General features: G+C 37.6%; 1 protein-coding gene and 2 pseudogenes across 2 annotated transcripts; 2 read left to right on the top strand and 1 right to left on the bottom strand.

Moving 5' to 3' along the window:
• Positions 1–4970: 4970 nt before the first annotated feature.
• On the bottom strand, positions 4971–5608 carry LOC143531765 (putative CCR4-associated factor 1 homolog 11 pseudogene; annotated as a pseudogene).
• Positions 5609–8256: 2648 nt separating this feature from the next.
• LOC143531764 (putative inactive poly [ADP-ribose] polymerase SRO2) lies at positions 8257–10402 on the top strand (annotated as a pseudogene). The gene is made up of 4 exons (XR_013135079.1): positions 8257–8693; positions 9236–9472; positions 9963–10087; positions 10169–10402. The product of XR_013135079.1 is annotated as a putative inactive poly [ADP-ribose] polymerase SRO2 (transcript).
• Positions 10403–14879: 4477 nt separating this feature from the next.
• On the top strand, positions 14880–15656 carry LOC143531763 (uncharacterized). The gene has a single exon (XM_077026995.1). It carries the CDS (start codon positions 14880–14882, stop codon positions 15654–15656), a length of 777 nt encoding a protein of 258 aa, XP_076883110.1.
• Positions 15657–16827: the final 1171 nt, after the last annotated feature.

Below are 16827 nucleotides of genomic sequence, written 5' to 3'. Positions count from 1 at the left end.
ATGTTTGGTTCATTGTTAGCAGCCACCTTGGCGCTTGAAAGCCGCTTATCAAACCCGAACTCGATATCCCCATCTTTAGTTTGGAAAGCGTTACGGCTAGGTTTCATATCTTTCTCTTTGGCGGGCCGACTGTGCTTAGTTGGTTTCATCTTGTTTTGGCGTTTATTACACAACCGCCCTAGAAAGCAAGCAACCGCTGATATGACCACTATCACCGCCAACACTATGAAAACCGCCCCAAACGAGCCATCCAATTGACGATGGGAGGGCGGGTTTGTTTCAGAAACCGGGTAAACTAGGGGCGTTTGTTCCGCTTGTTGCACAGACATTTTCCTAATTAAATGATGAGAGATAGTAACAAGAATTTTGACAAAAGGGTTTAGTTTAGAAGTGTTGTTTTGAGTATGGGCAAAGTTAAGAATATGGGGGTTTGAACTTGGAAGCAAGAACAATAAGAATAAGGGGTTGGGTGGTAGGGTGGGTTTTATGTTGTGAATTTAAAGGCAAAGAGAATTGCTTTAATAAAGATTAAAGAGACAGCTAAGTAAAGAAACATATTATTCTAACTGAGTGGTATTTATTTGCTTTGTTATAAGAGAAAGCAAATTTTTGGCTCCTTAGAACATTATCTCAAGGACCCATTCTTCACTACATAACATATATTCTTAGGAGTAAATGCATATCAATTATAGTCTCCATAAACCATGCCACTAATGTTTATATCAACACTTTAGTGCTATTCATCATTGTTGATTCTTCAAATTTCACATATATTTTTGTTTATACAACTCTAGTTATTTTAAAACATTCGCCAAAATATGTCGCGGTGGTTATTTGCAAATTATCTGTTAATAATAAAGTTTGTCGTATGTTGTTACACACGAAGATATGGCAACTTTCGTCGCGCTTTAATTAATTTTTGTTCTACCTAATTCTCCTTGTTTAGTAGGACATTTACATAACAAAAGATATAATATCAACATCAGATGGCATAATAACAAACGATACACAAATGTTTATATCCATATTAATTCATGCATTAAGAACAATATATGATGCTATAATGTAACAAACAATAAACAAAAATGTTTATATCCATATTAATTCATGTATTAAGAAAGATTTATTATGTTATAATGTAAAACATTTTCATGCTATACATGATTGGTCGTCTATTTCAATGGTTACGGGTTTTGATCTTTAATGTCTCGGGATCAAACCCGACTTAAGGAAGAGTCTTTTCATAGTAATGGGTTTCCTCCTTAATGAAGTTCTTAAGTGATTCAGGCTTGGATCGTCAATATCAGTGTGGAAGGTTGATATTCTTCTCAAGAAGGCTCACTCAGGTTTTTTTAACGACCAATGAATTCTCCAAATGAGTTACTAGCTAAACCACATCGGGATACATTTTGATCCGGGGAAAACCCTCACCTAAAGCCAACGCCCGTGAAGACTACCTCGAAGGCACGACAGTGTGGGAGATAAACACTGTTTAGTTCAAGGATCCGACTAGTGAACTTCACCTACTCTCTCATCATCACCCGATGTTGCCGAAATTAATTGATGAGGGTATGAATCGAACCTGAGTCACATGGAACACCAAGTTTCTTATTTATCACTCAACCACCAGCTTATTGACGTTCGGGTATTAAAGGTAGTTAGAAACAATTCTAAAAGAAGTTTAATGAAAATATTTATTTGATTAAAGAATGATAATGTAAGGTAAGTAAGTTTGAATACATTTAGATTTGTGCAAGGGAACATGACAGTGAAATCAAATTTCTCGAAAGAATCGAAAGGTGATCAATCGAAGTCATTTTCAAACAGATATTATTGAGATGGGATAAAAGGAAAAGCAAAAAACATGTCGGAATATGAATCCTCGTTCAGACATTATTGTTTCCGATCGGTCTTGGTCCCAGGCTTTCACTTTTATTTATTCTTTGAATGAATCATTTACTAGGTCACAAACAAAAGAATCAGTTTGAGAGTTGTTTATAGAACTTTAAATCGTATTCATATATGCATGTAGTCATTTTATATCATTGTTTTTAAACTTATACATATTCATATGCGTAACAAATTCAGATTTTGTTAATATCAAACTTTATCAAGCATGCACTTTAAGCCCAAAAATATCGAGACTGCCTTCTCAAATCATTTTAACAAAACTAACTCTTTACATGTTATCTCTTAATCAAAAATAAAATATATGGATTAAAGTGGTATCAACTACTTACCTTATTTCAAATCATCACAATCAAGATGTTTATAAGTAAATCACTTATATTGTTCAAAGACAAATGTTTACTATACAGTGGCAGGTAACATGACAACAAACTACTCGTAACCCTGTTTTGAATAGCGAACCCGATTCTACTAAAAATTGATTCTATAAACAACTCATGCTTAGCTAGTTTGCTTGATTCCGCCTTCAATGCATCATGGCCCGTAACGAATCCATGGGGTCTATGCCCAACAAGAGGAGACACTTCTGTAAAATATTTGTTCAATAAGTTTTACACGATTATTGTTTATAAACTATATATGGGTGATTATAATTTATAAATACTAAAGGGGGAGGTGTGCCCCGATGAAATGATGGTGACTAGTGCACTCACCTGAATACATGTATAAAGGTATGCCTTTTGGGAGCGGTGGGTAGAGTAGAGTTCCCAATTAGGGGTGTGTTTGGCAAAAAGACTTTTAGGAGCTTTTTAGAGGCTTTAAGCTACAAGCTTTTAGAAAAAGCTCATATCTAATAAAAAGTATTGTTTGGTAAGAGGAGCTTAAAGCTTTTAGAGAATGAGAAAAAACTCTAAATTGAAACGCTACTATAGGTAGCGTTTGAGAAAAAGCTCTACAAGTTTTTACATTTGAATTTACAAGTTTGGTACTTGAACTTATACCAATTTTTGTTAATTTATATAATAGTTACACATTCAACCCTTATTCAAAAATAACTACCCCATGACTTTTTTAGGAGCCATAACTTTTTCACACGTTAATAATTTTTTAAACAAATTACATCATAAAAACGAGCATTTTATTCTCTTTAATTTGAGTATGATATTGCAATACTTCTTTAACTTTAAAAAATTAACATACTACGTGATTATCGGTTAGGATCGGTAAAAAGTCGAGTCAGATGAGCTCGAGTCATGTGTAAGACCAAATTAGGAGTCGAGCCAGATGAACTTGAGTCGTGTGTAAGATCAAATTAGGGTTAGAACGAGTCGATACAAAATGATTAAATTAGTTCGATTCGTGTCGGTACGCTTTTGAGTCGAAAGGGGTCAGGTCAGAATATATTTCAGATTAAAACAGTGCATGTTCAGAAAGGGATTCATATCAAAATATGTTGGGTTAAAAAAAATATCTATTTGAAAATTACTATATATTTCAGCTTTCTTTCTTGATTTTCGACATCATTTACAAGCTTACTGCTTTTCCATGAATTACACGTCTACATTTAGGTTATGTATGCACTGTCATCAGGTTAATGATGTACCGACACTGATTATGCGGTTGATGTTAGGTTGTGCGCCCATTCCGCCGCACCACACAAGCAACCAACTAGTTTTATTAAAAGCTTCTGCTACTTTGCCAAACACCTAAATATTTAAAAGCTATAGCTAACAGCTACCAGCTTCTAGCCTTCAGCTTCCAGCTTTCATCTTCCAGCTTACAGCTAATAGCTACCAGCTAGTTTTGCCAAACATACCCTAGATCTATTATTTGTTCATTCTTTTTGGTAATTATAACTACATCATTATGAATAAATATAATTAAGATTGGTTTGATAAAGAGAGATGTAGAATTAAAAGTATCTTCAAATTGTTGAAATATAATGATAACAAATATATATTTAAAGTTAAAGCGACTAAGAGATAGCTAAAATGGTGGTATACATAACTCCGATTATGTGGATCTATATATAAGTTACACATGCATATCTAAATTTATGTAGGTAAATGATTGAAAAAACTAAAAGTTAAAACCATAATAAAAATTATTTTTATAGTTTTTTGTATATAAACGTAAGTATCTGCTTTCCAAAAGTACAAAATTCAAAAACATATATTATTGATAAAAAGTTAAAACAGTTTATATTGTTTTTTTTTTTAACTTCAGTTTTTTTATTGTTGTGTCATGTAATTAACCTTAACATTTGTACGTAACTACGCTAGTGTGTGATGGCTTCATTAACTTATATTTGGTTGTTAACTTACGTGTGAAATGTTGTGGTCAAAGATTGTCAGAAAATAAAAGAAAAGAAAAAAAGTTAGTAATGGACAAGAGAAAAGAAAAACACAATTGTCGGATAAAAATAAACTTTAAATTTAGATAAAAGTAACCGAAGTTATTTTACAAACAAAATTATTTTTTTGTTTGTGGATAGGAAGGTAATTTTTCTTTCAGAAATAGCGGAAAATGTAATGGTATCGTGTATTATACGGGCGAAAAACAAAGGGAAACTCGGTTCACTCGTATAGTCCATGTGATGGAGTTAATATTTCAATCTAGTTGCATGCAATGTAGGTACAAACTGTGTGTTGTATGCGTTTTAGATTGACGGTCCAGAATATAACCTTCTTCTAGGTCGAAGAGATGGATTCGCATTCGCCACACGGAAGGAAAAGTGAGGAAACTTTTTATTTATATATTTTGGTTGTTAAGAAAGAGAGAAATTTTTTCTTTTTCATATCTTATGTTATTATAGTTTACTGCCACCATGTAAAGATCTAGAGAGAGAAAAAAAAAGAAAGAAAGAAACAAAAAGAAAAGGAAAGAAAAGAATAGCCCACGTAATTTAAAAGGCTTGGGCTTTCTTGACTTTGGTTTACATGAAGCCCAGTTGCATTTTCTCTCATTGAGTTCTCTAACTCTTCTGCCTTGGTTGTGTTTGGCCCATCGTTATTTAGTTGATTCTGAAGTTGGCAAGGGGCATAAAATTGGCTGGCTGGCTACTATGAAAGAAGAGGTTCTACATGTCCCCCAAAGAACACCCTTAAAGCCTCCAAGAACCCGTCTAACCCACTCGGCAGCTCCCTGCGCATGAGAATCTTCAACAAATAACCAAAATCATACGCGCTATGAAACCTCACCCAACTCACCGAGTCATTACAAACCAAACCCGACGACATCATCAACTCAGCAAACCGCTCCGAGTCAATCCCCTCAACTCGGTTACGTTCAAAATCGATCCCTTGCCGCTTCAACAACTCGATCGAATCCGGCGCGTGAAAGTCAAAGTCACTAAAGTTGAACTGCCAGATGTAACGACGGCGCGTGTTGGACTCGCCGTCGGACGGTAAGTTCCCGGAGGCATCAGTGAGAGTTAAACCGAGTTGGATTAAGTTCAAAACGTCGACGTTTGATTTTAAAAAGCTTGTAATGATCAGACGGTCTACGATGGGCATTATAAGGTTTGGGTGCATGATAGACAAGGTGTCCATTGAGATGTATGGATATTGATCGATGACGGACCGGATGAGTTCGAATTCGGATTCGAGGTTTTCGGACCATACGTTTCGGATCATGATGGTTTCATCTATATTGCAACTTGACATATTATAATTGTTGTGTGATGTATTTGCCTATTTGGATTGATCAATGTTGAGTTGAGCGTGAGATTATTATTGTTATTGTTATATATAGTTTAGAGTTGGTGACAAGTGGAGAATAATAATGAATTGATGGTGCTGGGAAGGCGGACTAGTGGCTGACTTGACTACAATATGTTATATATTTATTTAATTTGTCACGAGGGTGAATGAACTTGGCTATTGTCGACTATATAAGTGATAAAGGTCACGTGTATGTTTATGGATGTTTTTACGCTGTTTATTATAAATGGAGTAGACATGAACAAGAGACAAATGGTCCTTGACGAATTGAAGTCTTTAGATGTGTTGCAATTGCAATATTTGAAAATCCGCTATTCAAACACCAGGGCCTACTCGTCATACATGCACTATCTGGAATATATACAATCTGTATAGATGCCATGTTGTGTCAAGTGTAGTTGAGCACTAAAAATTCTCAAGATAATTAATTTGAAGAGAGAAGTTGCTAAAATTACCCTCAATTTTGAAAAATTCTCAAAATAAACCGTCCCAACTTCATCTTCACGCATAAATTCGAAAGTCAACGATGAGATTCAAACGAGCCAATTAGAAACTGACACATGGCTCCCCAATCTCATTGTCACGAGGAGATTTGAAGTCACGTGGTAGTTCCTTATTCGTCATTGCATCACATCGATCGTGAAAACGAGACTTTGGGGTATTCCTTGAAAATATTCAAAATGGTGGGTCAAAATCGGAATCTCTATACTCTTACGAGCCATTTTGGGAATTTTCCCTATAAACGAGTCATGTAGGCCTCTATACAACTAGTATAGCCAGTCATGGAGTTGTTGAAATATATGTATGTTGCCAACTCAACATCATACATATGTTATATAACGATTATCTCTTTGTTGGTTAACTTGTTTTGTTTTGTGTTTCATGATATGATGATTGAGAATGTTGAATGTCTTCGGCGATGTTGGTTAATCTCGTCTTGTTTTGTTGTTGGTTAATCTTGTTGTATGATTGCGGGTTAAAGGTTATCGAAATTGGGTTGGTATAAGCAGTTGGGTTTAAAAGTTGCTTAGGGCCCAATATTTCTAGGATGAATCCGTATCTTTTATGGAGAGAGGAATAGAGGATATAAATCGGCGATGTTATTTCCACATCATATAGGTTATTTGGATACCATATGCACCTATACGACTTGTATAGAGGCTATAGGAACCGTATATGTGCAAGATTTTGTCCCTTTGTTTAGGAGAGTGTCAAGTGTTTGAAGCATATTCGTATAGGACTATACGACCTGTATAGACTTGAAAAGTTGTCATTCGTACATTAGTTAGTCATGTGAGGGCGCCCCTATACAAATCGTATAGAGTAGTTAGCACACAATGGGGTAGTGTTTGAATATAACGACCCTATAAATCCCGTGAACTTGATTTGATAGAACATGATGAAGAAGAATAACGATGAACATGAAGAACATAATATGATATTCAATGAAAACCCACTAAAATGATTGTATTGATCTTGCAAGTCAAAACCCAAATCATATATATTAGACTAATTACGATCGGACCGTCACAACACGAAGTAGTTCGATTATTTTAATTTTTAACGTTAAGACGACAAAATAAATAAACCAAAGTCAAAAAGTCAGAATTCGTTAAGGATGAACAAAGTCAAAGTTAGAGACCCTTGCTTGCAAATATAAAATGAGAGAAAGTCAAAATAAGAGGCGGATCAATGCAAGTATGAAAAGGGTGTGCCGACCATCGCGAAGTTTCTGTTAATTCACTATTAAGCTTTCTTTCTTTCTTTTTAAAAACAGAGTAGCTAGATGATGACAGCTTTACTTCACGTGCAAGCTTTCTTTATAATATTAGAGAAATACAAAGAAAATAATCAAAATAAAATATTTGGCCATCTAAATCCTTACTGAAGATAGCATAGAAAAGATCATTGGCCTCCATGAAATATGTTAAAAAAAATACATGTTTCAATTATCCTAAAGGTTAAAAAACAAAAAAAAAAGTATTTTTTTAAGTAAAATTAACAATTTAAAACAAAATTCAAATTAAATGCTTAAGTTTATAAGTTTAGCCTAACCCATATTACCAAACACGTTTAGCTAATTGATTCGTGTCGAGTGTGTGTCAATAAACTTTAAATCCTTTATTGTTTTCGTGTTGAAATTTTAAAAATATTAAAATATGTAAGTCTAGCGACAAATGTTAAATTTTTTTATTTTTGTATTTTAGTAAAGTTACAATTTTAATTCAATTATATATACAAATTTAAAAAATTGAAGATAAAAGATACGTACATACCAATCCACAAACATACTTACGTGTGTGCCACGATTAACACTTCCGAATCACGTTCTAACTCATGTAACATTCCACTTAAGGAAACAAAGGCGGCGGCATTTACTTTAATATTTTATTATAAACTTAAGGAATAATCTTAAACTTATTAAATATAGAAATAATAACTAAGGTAGTCGGTTTCATCTTTCCGGACTTTTAACATATTTCTCCACCTCTGCAAGCAAACTTCATCTTCCATACCTATATATATAGAGACATAATAATAAGTAACATTAATAATAATATTATTCATCCGATAGAATTCAACAAGAGCTCCACATTAACATTAATCCAAATAATATTCATTCATCATGAATCCACTAGTAAAGTATGAAGATCAAGCTGAATATAATTCAGACACCGAAGACTCACCCGTTGTTGCGAGTCGAGATATCGGACTTAACGTGCAAAAAATTGATGAGGGAAGTAATGAGTTCGAGATATTGGGGAAGAGTTTGGCAGCTGGAGTGAAAGAATATGGGAAAAAGGTTAAAGTTGTTGAGGCTTATAAGAAGAGGTATGATTGGAGTGTGATTGATGAAGCTCCGCTGGCGGTTTTTCGAGTCTTTGCGGCTGCGGTTGCGTGTAGAAACGGTGGTGATGCGAATATTAAGTACGGGTGGTATGGTGGTTCGCGTGATGAGATTCGGGAGATTATGATGTACGGGTTTCGTCGGTTTGATGACGGTAATGGTTCGGAGTATGGGCGTGGTGTTCATCTTTCACCGGCGAATCGGCCGATGCAGAGGTCAGTAATTGTTCTATTTTGGCTAATTTAAGCGTAATATTGATATGCAGTGTTGCAAAATTGGTCTAGGCAGCCAACTACTCGGTTTTTGGTTGAGTACTCGGTAGGGCGCCGAGGCGATTTTATCAACTTGGCCAACATTTCTAGGAATTGGTCAAACTCGGAGCTAGTCGGTTCAACTTGGCCAAGTCGAGTTTTCATTCTTTTTCACGTGTTTTCACTAATTTTCATTGTTTTTCGTCGTTTTTTGCGTTTTTTTATTGATTTTTGATAAATTAAGTACTTTTGTATTTCTGTATGATTATTTATTTATATTGATATTTACGTATGTTAATGGTTTGACCTGGTAACGTCTGACTACTTTTGCAACATTGTTAATGTTTAATGTAATTAAGACGATTTTATAACCACTAAGACGTTTTTAAATTAATCCAGCTAACTATTCAATTTTTCTCTTTTGTTAATTAACAGATTGATTACTTACACTACGATATTTTCATTCTTCTTGACACAATTACTTATTTGCGAATTTTTGTATGCAGTGTAAAAAGATCGGTTGCTGATTCAGACGGGTTAATGCACGTATTACTATGTCGGGCGATTTTCAGAAGACCTGAAGTAATTGGCTTTGGGTCACGAAGAGACGGACCGAGCTCCACGACATTTGATTCGGGTGTCAATGATGAAACATCGCCAACAACGTATGTCGTTTGGGAGCACCACATGAACACATATTCTTCCGGTTTACGCAGTTAGTTTCCGAATTGATTCGTTAACAGGTGAGCAAACAACTATTTTCTCTTTAATTTGTTAACTTCAATGAAAAGAGAATTTTATAATTAGCCTATTTTGGTTTCAAAATTCAATAAAATTAAAATGTGAAAACTTAGATCACATATTGGTTAGAAGATAGAATTGAAATACATTTTTTAAGAGTAAATTGCGGTTTTCATTCATGTGGTTTGTTTAAAATATACACTTTAAATCTCCGATTTTCGTTTTCGTTGCAATTAAAGTCATGCAATTGCGCCACATGGACGAAAATCTCAATTTACTCTTTCTTCTAAAAAAATTGATTTCCCCGTGACTTTAACTTTAAAAGATTCTGAACTATACACCTCACAAATTGCAATTTATTCAATGGAATTTAACTTTAAAAGATTCTAAATTGGATTTATTCATGGTTTAAACAAATTACGTGAACCAAACTTGTTATATGTTTACTTGGCATCTTAGAATGTATTTTAATGTGTGAAATCACCTTTTTAGGAACTTCGTCGTTAAGGATACCAAGACCATCACATATGGGCATCAACGGTTTGCTGAGCCGCCTCACGAACTATTTGAGTTCTTCTAAGATGGTCGTGATCAAGAAACTCCATCACGCGTATCATGTAAGTTTTTAATTCTGATCTTTCCTTCTTTTTTATGCCTCCATGAATTAATCTAATAACCAAGACGTTATATATGTTCAGAAAAATAAGATATCAAGGACAACGTTCATAAGAAGCTTAAGGGCGGCGGCTGGGGATGAGGTTCTAAGGAACATGGTTCGAAGCTTGATGAAAAAGTAATATTTAGTCAAAATCTCAAAGGTGCTTGTTTGAATGGAGTTGAAGAATACTTTAGGATGGTAGGATCAAATGTTCAATGTAGGTTGTGATCGGGAGATACGACTTGTGTAATTTTCTGTTTTCTTCTTTAATTTATGGTGTAACATACGAAAATCGAAAACCAAAAAATATCAATTGTCGAATTAATAAGTCGGATATTGTAAGGGTTAATAACTGGTAGGATAGATAAAACGTTAACGAAGAAAATCGAAGATTTTAATTATAAATGTATTTTGCTAGCTAATAAGGAAAAGATTTTAATAACGACAAGACTAGGGTTGTTTAAAATTATTTCTAAACTTAAAGGTTGGAAGTGTAAATGTTTAAATTAATGGAAGGATCATTATTGCCCTTTCATGAAACCTCAATTTGAAGAATACATGAACTATAATTCTTGGCAGCCGACTTTCCGGCGAAAGGTGATGAACTAAATATTAGATATTACTAACTAATAGATATTATCGCAAATTTTGCGGATCAACTCGTATAAGTATACGTGATAACATGAAGATTTCTTATATCAAACCTTAAAGTCTCTACTTCTCCCTACCGTTTCGCCATCACCACTGCCCCTACGAATAGCCAGAAAACCGTCGCCACCGCTAACGGTTGTAGCTTGAGGCAACCATCACTGCCGCATACGTTTTACTGTTAGCCAGAAATCACCAACATAGTCGTTCCTGTCCATTCGAGTTACGCCACCGACAACGGAACCGCGAGTGCTGGAATACGCCGCTGCCGCCCTGCAACTAGCCGGAGAAACCATCTTCAATGTGATAAGGAGAATCATTTCCATTAGAAGTGGCTCTAGGCCTTTACAAGTTTGAAATTGATCTATATGTAGCATCTGCGTAATTGAGCTCCATTCCAAGTTCTTGAGATGGCGGTGCCATCGAGCCTTTCGGGTTGGTATGCGCCTGGTTCGGAACCTCGTTGTTACGCAGTATGTAGTCTCCGACATTGAAGTAGCAGTTTCACCCATGTTTTCCCCAACTGGGGTTCTACACGCGTTAGCCTGCTCAGCATCCATTACGCCACGATTTGTGTGAGTTTCCCATCTCTGATGAATGCTTCGACGACGTCCTTCAAGGATATGCATTCCTCCGTGGTGTGGCCTTTTGTCCCGTGGAAGTTACATGATTTGCTTTGATCAGCGTTTAGACGCTGTCGGATTATTGGAGCCTTTGGCCATGGGAGCCTTTCGGTGGCAAATATCTCGGTGACGCTTTTGGTGAGTGGCGTCCATCTGGGATTCCGGTTCGACTGCATGTTGTCCCTTCCGCCTAACCGAGGGTGAGAGCCGGATGAGGTGTCAAAGTTTACCCTTAACTGCCAAATACCAAGCTTCCTCTTTTTGTTTTGTCGGGCTGTAAGGACGTTATTTTCTCTTGTTTTCTGGGTGTAGAGGTTTGTGCTCTGGGGAAGATCTCTACCCAGTTGCTTCTCCGTTTCGGCAAAGCGTTTAGCTGCCGTCATGATGGCATCCCACGTGGATGGCATGCCGTCTTTACCCGTCAAGGTGCGGATGAGCTCTGGGTCTTCAGCGCCCTGGATGAAAGCAGCGCGAACAAGATCTTCGCTAATAGTGCCCAGACTTAGCTTCTTTGAGTTAAAGCGCGTGATGAAGTCTAGCAAAAACTCATCTTCCTCTCGGATGCAGTTGAGGATCGTCCATTGCTCTTCAGTATATTTTCTTTGTTGACTGAAGTGCTGGCTGAACTTGTGCTGGAAGTCTGCCCAATCATAGATGTGGTGGACCGGTAGACGATCAAACCACGCTCTGGCTGCCCCGACGAGCGTCATTTGGAACATGTAACACCATGTGGGTTCCGTCCAATTACTGACGGTTGCCCCCGCTATGAATCTGTTCAAGTAATCGTCCGGGTCAGATACGCCGTCATAAGTGCCTATGTTGGACATCTGTTTGGCACTTTTTGTAGCGATTGCTTCCGCAATGTCCCTTGCAAATTTGGACGTTCCCGCATTCGCAACAGTTGGTCTGAAAGTCTTGGTGAAGTCACGTGGGTTTCCCCCCGCGCTCTTTGGCTTGAAAGTTTCTCCAAAACTTCTTTTTGAGCGGAAGTCTACTTCTTTACGCTTCCCTTTCGCCTTATGACGAGGGTTTGCGTCACTGTCAGATTCTTCCCAATCATCATCCGAATACTCGCAATCATTGCTCATGTTGAGCTGTTGTCGAGTGCTTCCGAATTCGTCATTGGCCTGTTGGAGTGAACGTAAACGTTCATCCAACTCAGCTTGGAATTCTTTCTGCCGTGTTTCCGCCCAAGCTTTAACTTGATCTAGCGTTTAGAGGGGAAGCCTCGTCTGTTGCTTCTCCACCTGGGTATCAATGAATCCCAGGGGAGGATTGTTTACTGCACTTGCCCCGGCTTGGGTAGCCGGGGTAGTGTTCGTAAAAATCGTGTATTCACCGGTGTTCCCTCAGTAGCTGGGGTTGTGGTTACCGGAGTTTCTTGGTCACTCGGTGGCCTTGGCATCGGAGTAACCTTAACCATCTTTCCAGAAGTTTGAAAAAACTGAGTGAATTAGTTCTAGCTTAATGCATGGATGGCGCCAATGAAGAAACACTAAGTGACCCCGGTAGATTAAGGATAATCTTAGGGTTAAGTAGATGTTTCCCACGAGGGTTAGGTCCGACAAAGATGGTTGTTATTCTCGACCTGCAAAACAGACACCGTGAGCTCGTCACTGAGAAGGGGGGGTTCCTCCTTGTGACCACCCTCCGGCGTGAGAATCAGACTAGATTGCTCTGAATATAAGTGTATATTGAGAGAAATAGCTAGAGAGAAGGTAAGATGATATAAGATAATGATACCGTTCCAAGGTGTTGGAGTATTTATAGCCGAATGTAGGTTTCCAAGCAGGTACGGCCAGCTGTATAATATTCCTTTTCCACCAACTACGGGCTATGTTTGTGCCACGATGGGAGTTGGTGGGTAGGCAGCGGCTGATAGTGACATTTTATACTGGAGCGTGCTCCTCCTGGCACTATTGTCTATGAGCTGTCACCTTGTGATTGGTTCATGGGTCGCTTTAGTCAGATCTTGTCTATTTGTCCATATCATGGTAGGTATAGTACAAAAGATCTTCTGGAAGCGTACGGACTGGCTCTTTTGGGCGGGAATATTCCCGCCTTGCTCATTCCTTCTTCAGGTGACATTACTGAAGTATAAGAGTTAGTGCCTTATGCGTGTAGCTTTACTGTTAGTGCGGGTAGCCTTCCCTCATGGCTTGTATCCGCAGCTGCGGGAACAGGCGGGGTACTGTACCACTGGGAGGCTTTCCTGCGGGAACAGCTGGCTTACTGCGTGTAAGGTCTTCATCTCTCTGAGCATGGTGGGTCCTGCGGAACCAGTTAATCTTTGCGCAGACGTACCTCTAAGATGTGTTGCGGGTCCAACTGGGCTTTGCGGGGACCTACCTCTTCAACGTTCATCATATGATTTGGCTCGTCAAGATTTTTTGTCCGTCAGTCATGAGCCTCATAACTTAAATCGTAGCCAGAGTTATGCCCATTTACAGTTTGAGCATCTTCTATCTCGTTCTCGTTATCCAGCTTATTCAAATGAGTCTGCCAACACTTAGTTCGGGTTTTCATCAAATAAATATATTCATGCAACCTTTATCAATTATACAAATTTGAAGCCTTTTCAATGAAGCTTTCATAAGACAGTATATAAGAGACTTGCATTTAAGCTACAAGTTTACGGCCCCATTAACAAATTTTTTTTTTATAACTAACCAACTTACTTATGACTTTTACAACTTGATTAATCTATCAACTCGTCAACCTATTTAATACATTCAAATAAACATGTCAAATGAACAATATTTAGTTTCCACTATTTAAAGTGTGTAGGTGTTATGGTTAAACAATAAACAATTTGCGTCATCAGGGTGTATGTAGTGGGCAGCAATTTTGGGCGACAATTTGGGTTTAGGGATGAGAACACTGCGCCGGTGGACGACAAGAGGGGGGGGGGGGGGGCGACGAGAAGTTGTCACTGGATGGAGAGATGTTGATTATGACGTGGCGATTAGTAATTGGATAGCGGGGCGATTTGTGGGCGAGATTACCGACCCCCTTTTTTGCCAGGTGTCAAAAAACACCTTTTTCGTAGCCTCTCCATTATACATAGTCTCAGTCTACGGTCTAAACATGTCAAACCAACACGATTTACACCTTTTAGTTTAAACCGTCTTCAAGGTTCCCTTTCGCACGGAATGGTAAAGACGACGAGTGGATGACCAATTGACCATTCATAAATATATCCATCTTTCCTTCTAGAACACGTTTACACAACACCACCCTTGAGATTTTATGACCATCATAAAAAAAGAAAGTCAATTCAAATATGTGTGCCACGACGTAATGAAAAGAAGCCAAATTTGACTACCAAACCCTCCAATCTATATATTATTAATCCCATCATTTCTCACAATATTTAGTGCCTTCAACTTCTCTAACAAACTATTTACTTATAAAACAGATTTTGCATCTCGCAGCTGAAACTTTAAACTAATTTATTTCTAGATCTAGATCTATACGGTTATGGATTCTTCTTCTTCCAGTCGTGTTAATGCAGATGTTGATTCGATTAGCGTTGAATTCAGTCAACACCTTGACCTAAATCGCAACGGTGAGTCTACTTCACAGTTATCGCCAGATCTGGAAGCTCATCATGAAGAACATGAACATGAAGATGATGATGATGATTTTACATTTATGTTGATCGGCAACGATGACGCACCGATTCACGAAGATAAACTGCTTCCGTTATTCGATCAGAAACTGTTATTAGACGACGGCGAGTATGAGCTTGAAGAGATAGAAAACAATCGGTTGCCGATTATGCCACCAGTCGATAAGATATTCATCGAATCGCCACGTGGACTTCCGTCGTCGGAATCTGAACGGAACGAAGACGATATATCCACCGGAGAGTACTGCGCGTGGTCCGGTGACTTAACTACCGCCACGGCGGAGCTTAGTAAGAAGAGCAACTCCACCGGATTCTCGAAACTATGGAGATTAAAGGAGAAAGTCGGCCGGAGTTACAGCGACGGCCGTGACGCCTTTGTGTTTCTTAAAAGTTGTGATAAATCAGCAACAGCTACTAGTTCATCTGCGGCCGGAACGTTTGTTAAAGTGACCGGAGGGAAGGCGAGAGTTGTGAAGCAAAGAAAGCCGACGGCGTACTTGAGGAGTAGAGGTGAATACACGGAAGAAGAACGTAAACGGTCGTATCTGCCTTACCGGCCGGAAATGTTAGGGGGGTTGTTCACCAATGTACATGGTGGCTTAACCAAGAATGTTCATCCTTATTAGTTAAATTATTATTATTGTTAATATTGTCAATTATATATATTGTTTCATTATTTACTTTGTCATGAGGAGTGTATATTACGCAATATGATTGGGACTCTTTTATCACTTATGAGGAGTGTATATTGTCATGAGGAGTGTATATCACTTATGTTATTTTTTTCTGTAAGTTGAAATTCATTTTAGTTTTTAAAGGTTTTGATTAATTTTTGTGGTTGAGGATCAAGTTTGAGTATGTTATACCTATCTATCTACGTACTCTTAGGAAAAAAAATTATGTTTTATGTATTATCCGTTATTATATTATTTAGAGATAGAGGTCTACTAAACTGAATGTGGGTCAGAATGGATGGTTTTTAAAACTTGTTTGGATCAAGTTAAGCAAAGTCGCAACCTCTATGCCTCAAAGCGAACCAGTTTACTAACCATTTTATAAGTGGACAAATCAGAGCAGGTTCCATTTCAGCTTGGCTTTAAACTAGTTTCAACAGATATATTTTCAAACCAATTGAACATGTTACATGACGGATCAGATGATATTTAACCCGGTTTCATCCTAACATGCACATGAGAGGGTCATAAAAAGAAGTTTCAAATCTCGAACCGGTTTGAATATGCAACTTCATGAAGTGATTTGATCTAAACACAACCAAAATACATAGATAAGTGATGGTCGGACAAAAGTCGTGTATATTATTATATTATTTGTTTACTTTTAGTTTAAATATTATATGAACTTTGGTACTTCAAGGGTGTTTATGTGTTTCAGGATACTTGACGTTAAGGACGCTTATCGGGATGAATTGCGAGCTTGGAACGAAGATGTAGAAGACTCATAATGATTGGCAAGCTTTCCGATGCAAAATGAATGAAGAAAATGAAGAAAATCTGTCGGACACCCTTAGCGCGGCGCTAAGGGAGTTTAGAGATACTCTAAAGAATCACATCAGGAAACAGACTTTAGAGACACGCTAAAGTCTCACCCCTGGACTTTAGCGTCGCGCTAAAGTCCTCCATACGGGAAATTAAAACCTAACACTATTATATTGAGTTTTCAGCCCCCATTCGAGATATCCTTCATTCCTTCAACCAAGTACAAGCCCTAGGACGATTTTTCACCATCCCGAAGCCTCCGGTTCGTTCGTTCATTGCATGCTTTCATCCTCTCATTAGA

Source organism: Bidens hawaiensis, unplaced genomic scaffold (genome assembly GCF_021521415.1).
Source record: "Bidens hawaiensis isolate Kalapana, Puna unplaced genomic scaffold, B.hawaiensis_p1.1 tig00009224_1, whole genome shotgun sequence".
Taxonomy (NCBI): Eukaryota; Viridiplantae; Streptophyta; class Magnoliopsida; order Asterales; family Asteraceae; genus Bidens; species Bidens hawaiensis.
Note: the sequence above shows the minus strand (reverse complement) of the source record. Positions and strands in the feature narration are given on the sequence as shown.

Coding starts and splice junctions, on each gene's coding strand:
- LOC143531763 (XM_077026995.1), top strand. CDS start 14,880: ATGGATTCTTCTTCTTCCAGTCGTGTTAATGCAGATGTTGATTCGATT.